Below are 18,960 nucleotides of genomic sequence, written 5' to 3'. Positions count from 1 at the left end.
CCAACCCAAACCATTTCAACTGGGTTGAGGTCGGGTGATTGTGCAGGCCAGGTCATCTGATGCAGCACTCCATAACTCTCCTTCTTGGTCAAATAGGCCGTAAAGCCTGGAGGTGTGTTTTGGGTGATTGTCCTGTTGAAAAACAAATGATAGTCCCACTAAGCGCAAAACAGATGGGGTGGCGAATCGCTGCAGAATGCTGTGGTAGCCATGCTGGTTAAGTGTGCCTTGAATTCTAAATAAATCACAGACAGTGTCACCAGCAAAGCACCCCCACACCCCCACATCCTCTGCAGCAGAGGTAACTGTGTCTTCCTTTCCTGTGGCGGTCCTCATGAGAGCAAGTTTTATCATAGCGCTTGATGGTTTTTGCGACTTTACTTAATGTCTTAAAATAATGGACTGTCGTTTCTCTTTGCTTATTTAAACGGTTCTTGCCATAATATAGAGTTGGTATTTTACCAAATAGGGCTATCTTCTGTATACCAGCCCTACCTTGCCACAACACAACTGATTGGCTCAAACACATTAAGGAAAGAAATTCCACAAATTAACTTTTAACAAGGCACACATGTTAAATGAAATGCATTCCAGGTGACTACCTCATGAAGCTTGTTGAGAGAATGCCAAGAGTGAGCAAAGCTGCCATCAAGGCAAAGGGTGGTTACTTTGAAGAATCTAAAATATATTTTGATTTGTTTAATACTTTTTTTGGTTACTACATGATTCCATTTGTGTTATTTCATCGTTTTGATGTCTTCGCTAATATTTTACAATGTAGAAAATAGTAAAAAATAAAGAAAAACCCTGGAATGAGTAGGTGTGTCCAAACTTGACTGGTACTGTACTTCAAAATAATACGTAATACTTTCATATGTTAACTGGCATTCTGAAGACATCGCTGCTGTCTTGTCTGTGTATATATAGCAAAAAGTAGTTGATCAAAAACTACACATGAAAAAAACGTCTAAAAAGTAGGAAAATATCATTGGCCGTTACACAACGTTGTTTCCAAATGGTCCTCATCATAGTTTCATCTTGTACCGTAGCTACTGCCAAAAAGCCCCAGTAGTACAGTGTGACTCCCATCATCTGCTTGTGAAGCAATCACTCAGTCACATTTTATGTGAAAATACTTAAATGTATTTTTCTTGCCAGCGAGCAAGGTAGCCATTTTGTGCAACCAACCACACCAGAAATGGCCTCATAGACACTGGCGCAGCAGAAAGGCAGAACTCAGGAAAACATATTGTTTTCCTTGTAGAAGTCTGTTACAGTTGTGTAAACAGGTGACTAATCCTACGGTTGTGTCCCTCAGCTGCCGGGGTCAACATGTGTTCCACCTCCAAGGGTCTCCCCCTGGAGGCCCATGACAACAGACTCCAATCCCCCTGACCAGAGTTGTTTTCATATTCACTAGGTAGAAAAAGGACCAAATAAGAAACGCTCATTTTCATTTTCCGTTGCAAAAAGTTGTGCCCTGATGAATACTTCCCTTGTCCGGACTCAGATCTCAGTCAGTGTCAGCAGCATTTCCCCCCCCACCTCTTCCATGTTGATCTGGAAGGCATCCTCGTTGGAGTAATGCTTGATGATGTTATCGTCCATATGGACTAAGATCCTACAGGACAGGAGAAGTGATTTACTTATCTTCAGACTGTTGTTTATAAACAAGTTACAGATTATTTACATTGGGATGCGTCCCAAATGGCACCCTTTTCCATAGTGCACTAATTTTGACCAGGGCCCATAGAGCACTGGTCAAAAGTAGTGCACTACATAGGAAATAGGGTGCAATTTGAGATGAACACTTTAATCCCAGTGACACCAGTCTTACCCTTTTTTGCACCTCTTGTAGACTTTCCCCATTTTTTCAAGCGGCAGCTCGTATTTATCGGTTACCTAGAGATGTGATGGGAAAAACATGGGAAACCCCCTATGTGAACTGGGTGCAAACAGGCCTTAGACAATACAATCCATTCCATTGAATGTCACTGTGGATGCCTGTCTGCATTCTCCGACAAGTGACTACTTCCTGACGGACACAAACAGGAAACAGATCCCTCTTCCTGTGACACTGGGTCTGTGTCCCAAATTACACCCATTCCCCATAGTGCACTCTACACACACAGCTATATCTGCTTAGCTATTATTGAACTTTACCTGTTGAAAATGTTCTCCCGAGTTATGTACACACACTTAGGCATCAAAAAATACATTTTGAGCAAAATAGAACACAACAAATGTACTCACAGCCTCCAGTAGTCCTGCCAGAGTGGGCGTCTTCAGCATCAGAGCATCAAACACCTCCTCTGTCTCCTTACGGACATAAAGCAGCACTAGAGGAATGTAGTACGAGGAAACAAACTATCAGATACCGCACCAAAAGATACCACACCAACCCCCACAGTGTAGAGGAGAGGTAGTCAGATACCACACCAACCCCCACAGTGTAGAGGAGAGGTAGTCAGATACCACACCAACCCCCACAGTGTAGAGGTAGTCAGATACCACACCAACCCCCACAGTTTAGGGGAGAGTTAAGATGTCCGCATGCATATCAAGAAGCTGATTAAATGGCATGATCATTACATAGGTGCACCTTGTACTGGGGACACTAAAAGGTCACTCTAAAATGTGCAGTTGTGTCACAACACAATGCCATAGATGTCTCAAGTTTTGAGAGAGCGTGCAACTGGCATACTGACTGACGGAATGTCCACCAGAGCTATTGCCAGAGAATTAAATGTTAATTTCTCTACCATAAGCCGCCTACAACCTTGTTTTAAAGAATTTGGAGGTACGTCAAACCGGCCTCATAACCGCAGACCACGTGTATGGCGTCGTGTTTACGAGCAGTTTGCTGATGTCAACCTTGTGAACAGAGTGCCCCATGGTGGCTGCGGGGTTATGGTATGGGCAGACATAAGCTACGAACAGACAAAACAAATGCCTTTTATCAATGGAAATTGATACCGCGACCAACCCCCACAGTTTAGGGGAGAGTTAAGATGTCCGCATGCATATCAAGAAGCTGATTAAACGGCATGATCATTACATACAGTTAAAGTCTGAAGTTTACATACACTTAGGTTAAAATTTGTTTTTCAACCACTTCACAAATTTCTTGTTAACAAACTATAGTTTTGGCAAGTCCGTTAGGACATATACTTTGTGCATGACACAAGTCATTTTTCCAACAATTGTTTACAGACAGATTATTTCACTGTATCACAATTCCAGTGGGTCAGAAGTTTACATACACTAAGTTGACTGTGCCTTTAAACAGCTTGGAAAATTCCCAAAAATGATGTCATGGCTTTAGAAGCTTCTGTTTGCTTGACATCATTGGAAAGAAGAAATCAGTCAAGATCTCCACAAGTCTGGTTCATCCTTGGGAGCAATGTCCAAATGCCTAAAGTTACCACGTTCATCTGTACAAACAATAGTACGCAAGTAAAAACACCATGGGACCATGCAGCCGTCATACCGCTCAGGAAGAAGACTTGTTCTGTCTCCTAGAGATGAACGTACTTTGGTTGGAAAAGTGCAAATAAATTCCAGAACAACAGCAAAGGACCTTGTGAAGATGCTGGAGGAAACAGGTACAGAAGTATCTATATCCACAGTAAAACGAGTCCTATATTGACAAAACCTGAAAGGCCGCTCAGCAAGGAAGAAGGCACGGCTCCAAAACCGACATAAACAAGCCAGACTACGTTTTGCAACTGCACATGGCGACAAAGATCATACTTTGTAGAGAAATGTCCTCTGGTCTGATGAAACAAAATTAGAACTGTTTGGCCATAATGACCATCGTTATGTTTGGAGGAAAAAGGGGGACGCTTGCAAGCCGAAGAACACCATACCAACCGTGAAGCACGGGGATTGCAGCATCATGTTGTGGGGTTGCTTTGCTGCAGGAGGGACTGGTGCAATTCACAAAATAGATTGCATCATGAGGAAGGAACATTATGTGGATAAATTGAAGCAACATCTCAAGACATCAGTCAGGAAGTTAAAGCTTGGTCGCAAATGAGTCTTCCAAATGGACAATGACCCCAAGCATACTTCCAAAGTTGTGGCAAAATGGCTTAAGGACAACAAAGTCAAGGTATTGGAGTGGCCAACACAAAGCCCTGACCTCATCCTTTAGACAATTTGTTGGCAGAACTGAAAAAGCATGTGTGAGCAAGGAGGCCTACAAACCTGACTCAGTTACACCAGCTCTGTCAGGAGGAATGTGGCTAAAATTCACCCAACTTATTGTGGGAAGCTTGTGGAAGGCTACCCGAAACATTTAGCCCAAGTTAAACAATTTAAAGTCAATGCTACCAAATACTAATTGAGTGTATGTAAACTTCTGACCCACTGGGAATGTGATGAAATAAATAAAAGCTGAAATAAATAATTCTCTCTACTATTATACTGACATTTCACATTCTTAAAATAAAGTGGTGATCCTAACTGACCTAAGACAGGTTTTTTTTAACTTGGATTAAATGTAGGGAATTGTGAGAAACGGAGTTTAAAGGTATTTGGCTGAGGTGAATGTAAACTCCCGACTTCAACTGTAGCTGCACCCTTTGCTGGGGACAATAAAAGGCCACTCTAAAATGTGCAGTTGTGTCACACAACACAATGCCACAAATGTCTCAAGTTAAGAGAGCATGCAAATGGCATGCTGAGTATAGTAATGTCCACCAGAACTGTTGCCAGATAATTTAATGATCATTTCTCTACCATAAACTCTACCAATGTCGTTTTAGAAAATTTGGCAGTACGTCCATCCGGCCTCACAACCACAGACAACGTGTAACCACGCCAGCCCAGGACCTCCACATCTGGCTTCTTCACCTGCGGGATTGTCTGAGACCAGCCACCCGGACAGATGATGAAACTGTGGGTTTGCATAACCAAAGAATTTCTGCGCCATCTGTCAGAAACTGTCTCAGGGAAGCTCATCTGCATACTTGTCGTCCTCATCAGGGTCTTGACCTGACTGCAGTTGGGTGTCGTAACCGACTTCAGTGGGCAATTGTTCACCTTCGATGGCCACTGGCATGCTGGAGAAGTGTGGATGGAAGACCTGTGGGTGTCGTGTGGGCGAGCGGTTTGCTGATGTCAACGTTGTGAACAGAGTGCCCCATGGTGGCAGTGGGGTTATGGTATGGGCAGGCATAAGCTACAGAGAAGAAACACAATTACATTTTTTCGATGGCAATTTGAATGCACAAAGATACTGAGATCCTGAGGCCCATTGTCGTGCCATTCATCCGCCGCCATCACCTCCTGTTTCAGCATGATAATCCTTAACCCCATATTAAAAGGATCTGTAAGCAATTCCTGGAAGCTGAAAATGTCCCAGTTCTTCCATGGCCTGCATTCTCACCAGACATGTCACCCATTGAGCATGTTTGGGATGCTCTGGATCACGTGTACAACAGCATGTTCCAGCTCCCGCCAATATCCAGCAACTTCGCACAGTCATTGAAGAGGACTGGGACAACATTCCACAGGCTCAAATAAACAGCCTAACCTTGTTGAGGTATCTGTATTCCCAGTCGTGTGAAACCCTTATATTAGGGCCTAATGACTGATATGAACTGTAAATCAGTGAAATCTTAGAAATTGTTGCATGTTGCATTTTTGTTCATTGTAGTTCATGTAGAATTGGGCGATTTAAGATCTCCTAGGCAAAAACGTAAAATGTACAACAGATTTTTTTATTTATCTTAGATTAATTCAGACTATTTTGAGGAAGTGTATACTGAATATGGCGTCTCAAAATTGTTCAAGCTAAAGTCTTTTAAGGGTATATGTGAGGATAATCGTTCGGTTCGCCTAGCCGAATTCAACTAGGTGCCTACCAAAGCATGCAGAAGCCTTTAGTCAGATACTACCACACCAACCCAGTCAAATACTACCACACCAACCCAGTCAGATACTACCACACCAACCCCCACAGTGTGAGGGAGAGGTGCCATAGACGGTGGTACCTGAGAAACAAAAAGAGGGAGGAATCCACACAAAGGTGTTTTTTTAGACATGGGGTGTGAGACCGTTTCACACATTGACCTACTGTGTGAGTTTCTCTCTCAGTCAAGTCACTGAGTTATGATGTACTACAGTATTGCCCTAATATCCTGCTAGGTGACGTTTCCATGGTTTTAGTGTGTATTCATGCTGAAACAACTGCCACCCTCATCAGATATCATAAACATAGTAAAACTCAGTTAAGATGGACTGTGTCTGAAATAGTGCCCTATTCCCTATACAGTATACTACTTTTGACCAGAATTCAGGACAGGAGGCCATTTCGGACACCCCTGGACCACTGTTAAAGGGTAATTCCACCACTTTACAACCTCATAAACTGAGAAAAGGCTGGGCCAGTGACTGACTGTAGTTGCTCTTTACTCTTTTCACACTGGCGTCTTGGGAATTGGCAGTGAGCCTAGTCAGAAATAGACTAGTCTGAGACAGACCACGCCAAACGGCGAACAACCCCTAATCATTCTGAGAACAGCCACCACAAACATGTGAGTGGGAAAACCAATCCCGTTTGGACTACATGTCATGATCATATTCCACTTTGAAAACAAACCGTGTGTGTTGTGCTTTCTCCATCTAAGGGGAGGGGGAGGGCAGGGCTTTGGAAGCCATGTGGCCTGTGTTTACATGCAGTCAGCTGAACTGCTTGGGAGCAGCCTGGGCAACAGCAGCCTGAGCAACAGCAGCCTGAGCAACAGCAGCCTGAGCAACAGCAGCCTGAGCAACAACCACAACTACAGTGCAGCCAGACAGAGAGCATTTCTCTCTCTTGCTCTATAATTCTCTTTATCTCTGTATTATGCCTTCTCGTTCACTGTATTTATTTCCCTTGAATACACACTGTTGGCAAACGTATCTCAATATAATGTACCTTTCTCTGGTCCGTCCCGCCTTGCTTTCTTGTGAGGAGCCAACTCAAAGTCCTCATCACAGTGGAGTAGTCTCTTCTGCCCCAAGCTGCAACCAGACAAACACATGTGACTATGACTATTTACATTTTAGTCATTAAGGTCACTAGTTACTATAATGAGTATAGAAGACTATGAAAAAGGCACATTGAGTGAATGAATCACTTATAATGGGTATCAAATTGTTTACATTTATAGGCACTTTTAGCATCATTCACTAAATAGTACAGTAACTATTCAATATAACAATTTTACTCACCTATCCTCACCGTCATCTGATAGGCTTGCCTGATAAACGATGAAGAGAAAAATAAATCAGTTGAGTGGGCTATTTGTTCAGTTGCTATTGTCCCAAGCAAACTACAGTACACTGAAACTCTGCAGTCTGTGTAGCACTAGCATCCCTATAGCCCCTCACTTAGAGGTGATGTTTCTTTGTGTTCATGTCTCAACGTTTGTCTGAAATGTTTAAAAAATATATGACATTCTCTTATGTATTTAAAATGTACCTCACACACGTTTAAAATCAAATACAATTTATTTGTCAAATGCTTCGTAAACAACTAACAGATTTATAGGGAAATGCTTACTTATGGGTCCTTTTCCAACAATTCAGAGTTTAAGGGGGGAAAAAAAAGAATAACAGCATGAAAAAATAACATAACATTTCAACTAAGTACTGTATGGAAATGAATCAGCAGTATTATGATGGGTTCCCATGCATGCAACCCAGTGGCGGTCAGTGCCGTTTCAGATGAGGGAGGGCAATTTTGTTTTCATGAGCATGGCCGGATGATTGTTGTTCATATTCCATTCGCCCAGTTAAATGTAACAGTGATAGGCTTAGGCTACTACATGATACTCAAATTTTCCTTATACCCATCATGAGGTTGCTACAACCTCGCCTATGAATGAAAGTTTACAACGTAGGTGCACACAGGTCGAGAGACAAATTTGATGTGACAGACAGTGACACACGGACAGACAGTAAAATTCAATACCGCCTTGCACACTCTTGCCTGCATCTAGCTGATATAGTCCAATAGCTGCAAACGAGAGTTTCAATTGGACAAATTCAGGTATGTTTATCCCCGTTTTGTTCCGTTTGCTTCGATTTAAAAAAGCGTTTTTCAACAGAATCGGCGGAATGAATACACTCCTGATCACATTTAAACACAGTTCAGTTTCATAGCAGCCACATTGTATTCCTTCTCACATCTATGTGCTCTCCTCCTTTCACCTCTTCCCTTCGCTTGTGGACTTCAATACACAACACATCAGCTGTATGTGACCAGGTGAAAAAACATTTCCAAGCCAAACCACTACACACGGCCTACATGGTTGTCACCATATTAGCTAAATTAACGTCATAGTCAGCATAGCTAATAGAACTAACACGTTAGTAAACCCACTACAATCATACATTAATGTTACATTGTACAGTCAGTAATCTGTTACACCAGCGGACCCGATGGGAATAAATTAGTAAAACCAAAAGCTTACCTTGACTTGGAAGAGTTCCAGTGATGTGTTGGATAGACATAGCCAGCTAGCTAACATAGCATCCCTCTGTTTGAGCCTATTGTTTGAGTAGGCTAAAGTAACTAGCTGCATTTGCTAGCTAAGTAAGTGAAACTGAAAAAAAAACATCTATTTTTCTTGCTTCTCCTTAATTTAGGAAGTAATTAGTTCAAAACTATTCAACAATTTTTTTTCTCTTTGAGTCAACTACTCATCACATGTTATGCAATGCCCTGACCATAGCGAGCCCTTGTTTCTCTATGGTGTAGTAGGTCAGGGCACGACTGGGTGTATTCTAGTTTATTATTTCTATGTTGTGTACTAGTTTATTTTTCTTTGTTGGTGATTTGTATGATTCCCAATTAGAGGCAGCTGGTAATCGTTGTCTCGAATTGGGGATCATATTTAGGTGGGGGTTTTCCCCACCTGTGTTTGTGGGATATTATTTTGTGTATGTGCACCACATAGTCACGTTTCGTTGTTAGTTTATTGATTTATTGTTTTTGCTAAGTTTCACTTTATAATAAATATGTGGAACTCAACATCCACTGCGCCTTGGTCCGTCTCTCCACACGTACGTGACAAGGACATCCTCCGGAAGTTGACATAATTACTGTGTAAGTCTATGGAAGGGGGTGAGAACCATGAGTCTCCTAGGTTTTGTATTGAAGTCAATGTACCCAGAGGAGGACGGAAGCTAGCTGTCCTTTGGCTACACCATGGTGCTACCCCACAGAGTGCTGTTGAGGCTACTGTAGACCTTGATTGGAAAACAGTGTGTTTTAATCAAATATTTGGTGACGTGAATATATTTAGTATAGTTTTAGCTAGGATAACTTTTAAATGATTTACTATTTATGAAATTCACTGAGGAGGATGGTCCTCCCCTTCCTCCTCTGAGGAGCCTCCACTGATCAAATCCAATTTATTTATATAGCCCTTCGTACATCAGCTGATATCTCAAAGTGCTGTACAGAAACCCAAAACCCCAAACAGCAAGCAATGCAGGTGCACCTGATGCAACCAGGTGTCTATTTGTTATATCCTGGAAAATGTAGTTCGGTCCTAGCAATGGCCAAAAACAAATGGTACCTAGAGACTGTCAGTTTGGCGATATGCTGCAGTGAAACATGGTTGCAATCCAGTTTCAAACCCAAAGTTCAAGTTTTTCCAGAAATCCCAGTCGGAGGATTCCCTCCCTGCTTACTCCCTCTTGATTCCAGGAACCGTCCAACTGTTATTTCTAAAAAACCTGGGAACTTTGGGAAAGAGTTCTGCAACCCTAAACATAGGCATCGCTGGACTTACATGGTGGTGCTGGGTGCTGGGGAAGTGGACTTCTGGGATGAAGAGAACTGGCTGGGAGTCCATGTCACTCATGGCTTTGAACAATGCTATGGCCACATGCTTCAGCTGCAGAGGGTGTTCCACATCTGTGGCAGGACAGCAGGGGGAGATAGAGGGTCGTCACTAGCTTCTATAGCCAAGTCATAGACCCCGCCCATTTCTCAAATGTATCTTCTTAAAATTCTATTTTAAACCTAACCCTAACCACACTGCCAACCTTATGCCTAACCTTAAATTAAGCTAATTTCTGTAGCCAATTTTGACTTTGTGGCTGTGGAATCTGACTTTGTGGCTGTGGAGGCATTATCAAGTACTTGTCAAATAGTGAATGAGTGACTGACGTAGCAGGACTCAAATCATCATTAGAGTCGCATCATGCGGGGTTACAATGTACTAAAAATCAAAACATATAGCTCAACATTTGTAGAACAAGTAAAGTTATATTAATAACTCTAAATGAAGCATATAGGAGTTCCTATTTATTTGTTAACGCTCAACACAGAATAGCCGCATGTGCGCACTCCCTCAAATTGTTTGGAGAAAATATCCTTTCTATTTTATTCAGCTTTGTTCAATTGTATTCTTCATACTATAAAATAATACCACGGAATTCTAAGCAAATCTTGTTTGCTAAATGAACTAGTGTAGCCTACAGCCATTTGGCATAGCCAGATCAGGACCTAAATAAAATAAGGAAAACTCAGTATGCTATTCTGTTCTTCTGAAATAGACTACATTTTCTTCATATCATCCTTCTTTAGACCGGTCTAAAATAAATACTGGATATATTGTGAAGGTGTCGGCTCTATTACATGGATTTCTTTGACTTTTTAAAATGTAGATCTTCCAAAGGTCTGCATCAGTGACTTGTTGGCTTTGTGTGGAAGCCAGGATATGCTAAATGTGTTTATGTTAATTAACGGTCAATTACTGTGAGACCGACAGTTATTTGCTTGACAATCACCAGCTGATGAAATGTAGTTCCTTTCAAGTTTATTTTTTTCTACCTATGGAGTTTTGCCTTGATACTGTTGCCCTGGCTTAATTTTTAGGGGTTAGTTGTGAAGAGGCTTTTGTGAAGCACACTGGCATACTGATATTTTTTGGGGGGGTGATTGATGAACTGATTGATTAATCGATTGGTTGTTTCAGGTGATGTACTCACAGGCTGCGGTTGTCTCCTGTCTCTTTCCCTTCCTGTAAGGCTGCTTCCTTTCCTCATCTCGGATCTTCCTCTCGGCACCTTTGTCACAGAACACCTTAATCATGCAGTAGGCTCTGTGTACTAGCTTGTGACCATGGCTCCCAAAGCTGTAGGTGTCAATCTGGAGGTTGAGAGGAAGGCCCCTCACTCCCTTCTGAGAGGAGAAGTCTGTACTTAGACAGTTCACAGACACAAACACCTGAGGGGGCAGCGATAAAGGCACATGAGAATTTAAATTCAAAAAGCTTAATTGTCCATCCAAAAGCATTGCATAAAAGCACCAATAATGCCATAAAAATACACAACAAATTGAGTCATAAGACAGAAAATGTTTAATTAATTAAATAAATATTTGAATAAACAGTTCTGATGCACATTTATGGGTTTATGGTGCGTTCAAGACAACTCCGGAAATCTCCAAACTGACTTCAGTGCGTTCAAGTCAAATGAACTCGGGGTCATCCAAATCGGAATCCAAATCGGAATTACAAGTTGGAAACTTGGACATCATGCTAGAGCTCTGACCTGAAGATCACTGACATCACCGATTTTTGCCAGACTGAGGTCGTTTTTTTTTCTAGTTCCTAATTGTCTTGAATGCACTATATTTCCATATGACATTTCTGTCATGCAGGCAGAAAGAAATCAAGGTACAAAATTGTAGTCTCTACATACAAAGTGTGGTCCTGGGTAGTTTCAAAGTATTGTGTATGATTGATTTAGTTGTATATGTTTCCCCCAGCTGGTGACTGTTTGTAACTACATTTGTTTAGTCTTACAAAACATTGTCAGAAATTTGTCTCAAATCTGGTATGGTAAAGTTGTCCCTAGACGCTGATCTTGGGGCAGTTCAGCATTTCCTGCACTATTGGTTAAAGTCAAGATTGGGGGAGGGGAGAGGAAGCTGATCCTAGATGACCTGTACCTAGGGGAAACTTTACCCCCAGATCCCAAAATCTTCACTCAAAGATTTCTGCTGCCACTATAAAGACATGATATTGGCATTTCTTACCCGTGGCTCGTCCTTCGTGTCCCATGTGAAAGAGATGGCATTGTAGGCGATCTCCTCAATATTGGCGATCGTATTGAATCGCTCTTTATAGTCAGCTGGGATGAACAAACAGGGAAGACAACAGTACTGTTTACACACTAACAATTAATGTTTACATACTGATTTTGAGGACATGTGTGGGTGTGTGTGACCCCTCACCAATATCAATGCAACGCTGCTTGGCTGTGTGCTGTCTGCTGTGCCAGTACTTCCAGTATTTGAGCTGGTCCTCTGTGAGCTTCTCCTCTCCAAACACAAGCATCACCACACTCTGAAATATACAGTCAGCTCTACATTACAAACACACACCACCAAGACCTAAAACACAAAAACAACATTTACAGCGAAATACGTATACTCTGTTCCCAAAACTGTACCCAGAGGACAAGAAAGAGGGAAACCCAGAAACACTTGGTAGTCCAGTCAGAGACGACTGAGAGCAGCCTCAACTGGTGAAACCTGGACAAACTTGACCCGAACTGAGTGAGGACATTTGTCAATGGCCTTAAGTCAAGTAAGGCCTTCCCAAAACACATTTGGCAAACCTAGAGACACAGTAGATAGAATAGGGGACACAGAGAGACGGGGACAGAAAGAGACTAGAAGATAAAACAAACAAATAAAAGAGATGAATTAGAGATGCTCATACCCGGACTTCTCCACTGAGAGGAGATTGGAGCGGGGTGCCCCCTAGTGCTCTCAAGGTAATGGGGTAGAACTGGGCCTTGTTCAGGTAGCTCATCTGGCCACTGCTGCTCTTGGTCCAGAGAGACTGGGGAGCCTCCAGCATGTACTCAAAGTGTTGACTGAAAGAGAGAGGGAGAGAATATTCGTTGAGCCAGTAACAAAAGGTCGCTGGTTCAAATCCCCGAGCCGGCAAGGTGGAGAAATCTGCCATTCTGCCCTTGACATGGATGTCGATTAAGGCAGCCACCCCTGATTCAGAAGGGCTGGGTTAAATGCCGAAGAAACATTTTGGTTTAATGCATTCAGTTGCACAACTGACTAAATATCCCCTTTACCCTATATCCTAATATCTCAGCTAGTGACTATAAAAGCATTTTTGAAAGTGAATATTTGATAGGCAGAATGAAAACTTAAAGGTGCAATATGCAGAAATCGCACTACCTTTTTCTGGTTGCTAAAATTCAAATACTTTGCCTAATTTCAGTTTGTGACAAAACAAGCAATGCATAATGTAGAGCAGGGCCCTTAACCCTGTTCCTGGAGTGCTACCATCCTGTAGGTTTTCGCTCCAACCCTAATCTAGCACAACTGACTCTAATAATTAGCTGGTTGATAAACTGAATCAGGTTAGTTACAACTGGGGCTGGATCGAAAACCAACAGGAGGGTAGTTCTCCAGTAACAGGGTTGGAGAGCCCTGGTGAAGAGAATCGTTGTACCATCTAAACCGCTGTGAAATGTATTTTCAAAAACACCAAATATTGCATTTTCAGCTGTTTGAAACTGGTGTACAAAACCGAACACAAAAAAATAAATTTAAGGGGAAGCATAGAAATAGCGCATATAGAACAGATCTACCGCTTTTTAGACTTGCTTTCAATTAGTGACAGGTCTATTACTCACATGTCTATGTAAACTTGGTCAGATCACCCAAAAAGTGACATATTTCAGCTTTGTATTAAGGTAAGAATTAAGATAAGGTTTGATTAGAGATAGTTTCAGTGAGGTTAAGGTATTTTCTGCTGGTTCAATATACCTTGACTGTTTAAAAAAAACACTGAGTGACAGTCCCTATCACATTTTGACTGAGAACGTTACCTTGCTGTGGAGCTGTAGTAAGGGTATCCACCAGGAGGGATGGAGGTCATACGTAGCTGGACCTCCTCAGAGGGAGGGAAGACCTGTGGGTCACAACAACACAATCCAGGGGAACATCAGTACCAGGAAAATAGGTAACGTCCCAAATGGCACCCTATTCCCTTTATAGTGCACTATTTATTTCCCCTTATAGGGCTCTGGTCAAAAGTAGTACACATTAAAGGGAATAGAGTGCCATTTGGGACGCACTCATAATAATTTGTGTAGGTGACCATTACATATTACCAGTTGTGGAAAAAGTACCCAATTGTCATACTTGAGTAAAAGTTAAGATACCTTAATAGAAAATGACTCATGTAAAAGTCACCCAGTAAAATACCACTTGAGTAAAGGTGTAAAAGTATTTGGTTTTAAATATATTTAAGTATCAAAAGTATATGTAATTACTAAAATATACTTAAGTATCAAAAGTAAAAGTAAAAATAATTTCAAATTCCTTATATTAAGCAAAGCAGCCTGCCACATTTTCTAGTTTTTTTTATTTACAGATAGCCAGGGGCACACTACAACACTCAGACATAATTTACAAACAAAGTATGTGTTTAGTGAGTCCGCCAGATTAGAGGCAGTAGGGACGACCAAGCATGTTCTCCTGATAAGTATGTCAATTAGACAATTTTCCTGTACTGCTAAGCATTCAAAATGTAACAAATACGTTTGGGTGTCAGGGAAAATATATGGAGTAAAAAGTACATAACTTTCTTTAGGAATGTAGTGAAGTAAAATTAAAAGTAGTAAAAAATATAAATAGAAATGTACAGATATCCCCAAAAAACAACTTAAGTTGTACTTCAAAGTATTTTTTACACCACTGCATATTACACTACAACCCGTAGATCAATGAAAATATGGATGATGCCTCATTGGCTCCATGTAGCTAAGTGAATAGGCTGTCTCACAAGCTTGTTACTTTTACTTTCAATGACGCCTGGGTGTAAGTCACACAGCTCCATGAGGGGTTCGTGCTGCTCAGTGTAAAATTGTGCTCTCGTATGAGACCCTACCTCATTGATGCTGTCCTTGTAGGACTTTGTGTAGGTGGAGTCAGGGGTGAGGCTCCGGGCTCTGGGGCTGTACTGGCTGAGGTGGCGACTGAAGGCCATGCCATCCGACTGGGAACCGTGGGGACCAGTGGGGGTGCAAACGGGGAAGGAGTGCAGGGCCTGGGTCCCCTCTGGGCTGAGGGAGTAGGGGGGAGGGCTGGAGGTGGTGGAGATGCAGACTATGGAGTTTGAGGCTGGGTAGAGAGCCTGGGTTTTGTCCCCCTGGCTGGGTTGGCTGCTGACCTGGGCCGCAGTGTTGCGATGGACGGTCCTCAGAGTTGTCATGGCCAGGGGGGAATCTTGGAGTGGCACCACGAAGTTCCTGAGAAGGAGATGATCAGAGTAAAGGTCATCTCAGAACACAGCTTTCTTTACTTCAAAACACTTTCTCAATTTACAGTAAATAAAAAGTAAACTATGCCAAGTCATAACTGAATAAAAACATTATAATAACTAAGGAGATTCATTACATATTGTTTGGATCAGCATCGCCCACAATAACTTCTGTTTTGGGCTGTCCAGTCGTTCTCTTGTCTTGTGGCACCTAGAAGAGTAGGATAATACATTGTCACACCTATATACATCTATGGCGGTACTTAAAATACCTTTATAGTTATGTAGTAGTAGTTATGTAGTAGTAGATATGTAGTAGTAGTGTAGTAGTAGTAGGTATGTAGTAGCAAAGTAGCTATGTAGTAGTACAGTTGAAGTCTGAAGTTTACATACACCTTAGCCAAATACATTTAAACTCAGTTTTTCACAATTCCTGACATTTAATCAGAGTAAAAATTCCCTGTTTTAGGTCAGTAAGGATCACCACTTTATTATAAGAATGTGAAATATTAGTATAATAGTAGAGTGATTTATATCAGCTTTTATTTCTTTCATCACATTCCCAGTGGGTCAGAAGTCTTTACATACACTCAATTAGTATTTGGTAACATTGCCTTTACATTGTTTATCTTGGGCCAAACGTTTCGGGTAGCCTTCCACAAGCTTCCCACAATAAGTTGGGTGAATTTTGGCCCATTCCTCCTAACTGAGTCAGGTTTGTAGGCCTCCTTGCTCGCACACACTTTTTCAGTTCTGCCAACACATTGTCTATATGGTTGAAGTCAGGGCTTTGTGATGGCCACTCCAATACCTTGACTTTGTTGTCCTTAAGCCATTTTGCCCCAAATTTGAAAGTATGCTTGGGGTCATTGTCCATTTGGAAGACCCATTTGCGACCAAGCTTTAACATCCTGACTGATGTCTTGAGATGTTGCATAAATATATCCACGTAATTTTCCTTCCACATAATGCCATCTATTTTGTGAAGTGCACCAGTCCATCCTGCAGCAAAGCACCCCCACAACATGATGCTGCAACCCCCATGCTACAAAGTTGGTTGGGATGGTGACCTTCAGCTTGCAATCCTCCCCCTTTTTCCCTCCAAACATAACAATGGTCATTATGGCCAACAGTTCTATTTTGTTTCATCAGACCAGAGGACATTTCTCCAAAAAGTACAATCTTTGGCCCCATGTGCAGTTGCAAACCGCAGTCTGGCTTTTTTTATGGCTGTTTTGGAGCAGTGGCTTCTTCCTTGCTGAGCGGCCTTTCAGGTTATGTCGATATAGGACTCGTTTTTACTGTGGATATAGGTACTTTTGTACCTGTTTCCTCCAGCATCTTCACAAGGTCCTTTGCTGTTGTTCTGGGATTGATTTGCACTTTTCGCACCAAAGTACATTCATCTCTAGGAGACAGAACACGTCTCCTTCCTGAGTGTATGATGGCTGCGTGGTCCCATGGTGTTTATACTTGCGTACTATTGTTTGTACAGATGAACATGGTACCTTCAGGCATTTGGAAATTGCTCCCATGACTTGTGGAGGTCTACAATTTTTTTTCTGAGAACTTGGCTAATTTCTTTTGATTTTCCCATGATGTCCAGCAAAGAGGCACTGAGTTTGAAGGTAGGCCTTGAAATATATCCACAGGTACATCTCCAATTGACTCAAATGGTGTCAATTAGCCTATCAGAAGCTTCTAAAGCCATGACATCATTTTCTGGAATTTTCCAAGCTGTTTAAAGGCACAGTCAACTTAGTGTATGTAAACTTCTGACCCACTGGAATTGTGATACAGTGAATTATAAGGGAAATAATCTGTCTGTAAAAAATTGTTAGAAAAATGACTTGTGTTATGCACAAAGTAGATGTCCAAAAATATAGTTTGTTAACAAGAAATTTGTGGTGTGAATGAAAAACGAGTTTTAATGACTCCAACTTAAGTGTATGTAAACTTCCGAATTCAACTGTATGTAGTAGTAAGCATATATGAGGTACCTTATAGTAGTTGTAGAGGAGAGCATTGGCACTGTCCTCATCTCCGTTGATGTGCATCATGGCCTTGGAGGCGGCGGTCAGGGGGTTCCCTAGGAAGGTCCTCCAGTCCTCGTCATGCTCTGTGAGCGCCTGCCGCCGACCACCGCTGTATGACGCCTCATTCTGGAACACCAGAACACCTCTCTTTCTGCACAGTGAGACAGTCCGACATTAAGTTCAGATTCAGAACTCCCCACTTTCTGCACAGTGGGGCATCCAACATTAAGTTCGAACCCTGCTATTGGTAATAATGTAAACTGGTAGCTAAGGAGATAAGTGAACAAATATTTACTCCCAGTCTATTCAAACGAAATATATGTGTAAGGGGTGTGGGTTATTGTAGTTGTTGTGAGTAAAAAAATGTTTGACAGATCTTGAAGATCATTCTATCTATACCAGAGGGTATAACACTCTGCATTGCTGTTATTATGCCCAATAATAGTCCTAACCTCTTCAATGTACACACATAGAAGAAGTCCCATAGAGTGAACAGGAGGAAATGTAAGCGTTAATGCCAACCGCAGCATGAAAAATGCCGACCGCGCCGCAATGATCTCTGTTGGGACCCGCATGTCCCGCGGGCATCCCGTGGGAATGCAGCCATCTAACGTCAGGCCATCTAAGTAGCCAGATCGCTGATCCTGCTCTACCAGCAAGACCGGTCTTCATCGCGCTGACTGTGTCATTACAAATTACTTCCATTGTTTTGTTTATATACAAGACATTACCTTTGTACAAACATTGCACACTTTAATTGTGTGTCTGTGTGTGTAGCACACATAGTCTGCCTGAGAAGTTCAATGCACAATCATATAGTGGCACTAATCATTTGAAGACAGTTTGCCAACTAAATCTACCATTCTACCATTCTTAAAACTAGGCGACATGGAAAGTCAAAGAAGCTCAGCAATCCCCTAATAACTGATCATTAAATATAAAATGTATCCTTTGTCATCTAAAAGCTGCTGCGCGTTATTGCGGACCTGTGTATGCCTATAAGTGTACATATAGCCTACACCAAAGATAACTGGACCGTGTACTTACTTTGCAAGCTCCTGTGTCATTTCCCGCTGTCGGACTGGACTTTCAAGTTGTAACGGTAAATTCCGATCCGTCCAATATAAAAAAAAACACGAGATGCTGGTAGGTAAACTTATGTCAACCTTGTCCTTCAGAACTAGTTTAGTCGGCTTTTCTCGATCTATGAGCTGGAGCCGGAGTTTTGACTGCTATAGGCCACGAGATTGTCTTGCTGTGACACATAATGGGCGGGGTTTCAGAGACATTATCATAGGCCTAGGGAAAATAGTGCCTTCAGAAAGGATTCATATTTATTCCACATTTAGTTGTTACAGCCTAAATTCAAAATGGATGAAATATATTTTTTTAAGTCTCACTTGTCTTCACACAATTCTCCATAATAACGTGAAAACATGTTTTATAAAATATTTGCAAATGAAAATGAAATACCGAAATATCTTATTTACATAAGTATTCCAAACCTTTGCTATGTCACACCACAATGAGCTCAAAGGTGCATCCAATTTCTTTTGATCATCCTTGAGATGTCACTACAAAAATTATTAGAGTCCACCTGTGGCCAATTCAATAGTTTG

The 18,960-nt window shown here is 41.7% G+C and overlaps 1 protein-coding gene across 1 annotated transcript; it reads right to left on the bottom strand.

Annotated features, from left to right (window-relative positions):
- Positions 1-1,243: 1,243 nt before the first annotated feature.
- On the bottom strand, positions 1,244-18,448 carry LOC139415539 (grainyhead-like protein 1 homolog). The gene is made up of 15 exons (XM_071163646.1): positions 18,389-18,448; positions 17,306-17,492; positions 15,443-15,516; positions 14,934-15,294; positions 13,870-13,952; positions 12,735-12,891; positions 12,245-12,356; positions 12,047-12,141; positions 10,996-11,233; positions 9,792-9,916; positions 7,222-7,250; positions 6,926-7,011; positions 2,254-2,339; positions 1,838-1,902; positions 1,244-1,621 (listed from the first exon to the last, which is right to left on the bottom strand). The coding sequence occupies exons 1-15, from the start codon at positions 18,406-18,408 to the stop codon at positions 1,507-1,509; spliced, it is 1,833 nt and encodes a 610-aa protein (XP_071019747.1). The 5' UTR covers positions 18,409-18,448; the 3' UTR covers positions 1,244-1,506.
- Positions 18,449-18,960: the final 512 nt, after the last annotated feature.

Source organism: Oncorhynchus clarkii, chromosome 8 (genome assembly GCF_045791955.1).
Source record: "Oncorhynchus clarkii lewisi isolate Uvic-CL-2024 chromosome 8, UVic_Ocla_1.0, whole genome shotgun sequence".
NCBI classification, from domain to species: Eukaryota; Metazoa; Chordata; class Actinopteri; order Salmoniformes; family Salmonidae; genus Oncorhynchus; species Oncorhynchus clarkii.
The sequence above is the reverse complement of the archived record's forward strand: the minus strand, read 5'-3'. Positions and strand labels throughout refer to the sequence as shown.

What these genes read in the sequence shown, in the direction of transcription:
- LOC139415539 (XM_071163646.1), bottom strand. Translation starts at nt 18,408, where the DNA reads ATGACACAGGAGCTTGCAAA. An exon ending in ACAAGGACAGCATCAATGAG is followed by an intron (nt 13,953 to 14,933) that starts GTAGGGTCTCAT and finishes TGTGACCCACAG; the next exon opens with GTCTTCCCTCCCTCTGAGGA. An exon ending in CTCTCAGTGGAGAAGTCCGG is followed by an intron (nt 12,357 to 12,734) that starts GTATGAGCATCT and finishes TGTATATTTCAG; the next exon opens with AGTGTGGTGATGCTTGTGTT.